General features: G+C 37.1%; 1 protein-coding gene across 1 annotated transcript in view; it reads left to right on the top strand.

The window, feature by feature from the left end:
• The window catches only part of LOC117945904 (atrial natriuretic peptide receptor 2-like), a 24,231-nt gene that overhangs the window by 18,732 nt on the left and 3,812 nt on the right, over positions 1 to 1,687 (top strand). Inside the window, exon 12 of the mRNA XM_034873637.1 lies at positions 1,174 to 1,343. Within this exon, the coding sequence (XP_034729528.1) occupies positions 1,174 to 1,343 (170 nt within the window). The remainder of the gene's footprint in view (positions 1 to 1,173; positions 1,344 to 1,687) is intronic.

The raw sequence follows: 1,687 nt of genomic DNA, 5'->3' as shown, positions 1-1,687 counted from the left end.
GTCTTATAAAGTCATAGTATAGTATGTCGTATAAAGTCATAGTATAGTATGTTGTATAAAGTCATAGTATAGTATGTCATATAAAGTCATAGTATAGTATGTCATATAAAGTCATAGTATAGTATGTCATATAAAGTCATAGTATAGTATGTCGTATAAAGTCACAGTGTTTACATAAATGTGGGTTAGTATATCATTGTTTTACATAAATGGGGGTTAGTACATCATATTATTTGCTTTCCTATTGGTTGAGCTGTAGCTGGGTGTATTAGGCGAGTTTAGGTTTAACATAGTTCACTGAAGTTGAATAAAGAAACAATATTCTCCTTTTCACACAGTCACAGCTGCAAGTTTATCTTATCTCACTCTGCTGGGCCGACACTCCTGGGTCTGGTTCCCCTCGTCAGAAAGCTTTCTTTCAGTTCTCAAGGTTGCACAGATTCACATGATAACTACAATACACTTTGGTTCAGTTCCCACGCATAATATAGTATGTCGTATAAAAGTCATAGTATATTATGTTGTATAAAAGTCATAGTATAGTATGTCTTATAAAAGTCATACTATGTCTTATAAAAGTCATAGTAGCCTATGTCGTATAAAAGTCATAGTATAGTATTTTGTATAAAGTCATGGTATAGCATGTCTTATAAAGTCATAGTATAGTATTTTGTATAAAGTCATGGTATAGCATGTCTTATAAAGTCATAGTATAGTATTTTGTATAAAGTCATAGTATAGTATGTCTTATAAAGTCATAGTATAGTATTTTGTATAAAGTCATAGTATAGTATGTCTTATAAAGTCATAGTATAGTATGTCTTATAAAGTCATAGTCTAGTATGTCTTATAAAGTCATAGTATAGTATGTCTTATAAAGTCATAGTCTAGTATGTCTTATAAAGTCATAGTCTAGTATGTCTTATAAAGTCATAGTATATTATGTCGTATAAAAGTCATAGTATATTATGTCGTATAAAAGTCATAAGATACACTGTCCTAAAAACTCATTGTATATATCATAAAATGCCATAAAGCGACACAGTAGCTTTACCCTCCTATGGCTGCTATTCTTTAGAAACCTAAGACCAGATCACATGTGTTTCCTTGTGAGCGGTGTCCTCATGTGTCTCACCCCCCCCCCCCCCCCCCCCCCCCCCCCCCCCCTTGCAGAGATCGTGGACCGGGTGGTTCTGGGCGAGTGGCCCTGCCTCAGACCCACCATCGACCCCCAGGTCCACAGTCCCGAGCTGGGTCAGCTGATGCAGCGCTGCTGGGCCGAGGAGCCCACGGAGAGACCCGAGTTCAACCACATCCGGGTGCTGCTGCGGAAACAGAACAAGTGAGTCCTCCTGAGACAGAAAAATTGAACTATATTAAGACAATTAAAACTAAATAAAGAAATCAGTAAGCGTTTGTGTGTGTGTGTGTTAAAAATATATTTAAAATAAATAAATAAATAAATAAAAAAGTAAGTGTGGACAACATGGGGACAACATGAGGACAACATGAGGACAACATAAGGACAACATGAGGGCAAAATGGGAACAACATGAAGACAACATGAGGATAACATGAGGGCAACATGAGGGCAACACGAGAACAACATGAGGACAACATGAGGACAACATGGGGACAACATGAGGACAACATGAGGACAACATGAGGGCAAAATGGGAACAACATG

The sequence above is a fragment of the Etheostoma cragini genome, chromosome 6, assembly GCF_013103735.1.
Source record: "Etheostoma cragini isolate CJK2018 chromosome 6, CSU_Ecrag_1.0, whole genome shotgun sequence".
Taxonomy (NCBI): Eukaryota; Metazoa; Chordata; class Actinopteri; order Perciformes; family Percidae; genus Etheostoma; species Etheostoma cragini.
Note: the sequence above shows the minus strand (reverse complement) of the source record. Positions and strands in the feature narration are given on the sequence as shown.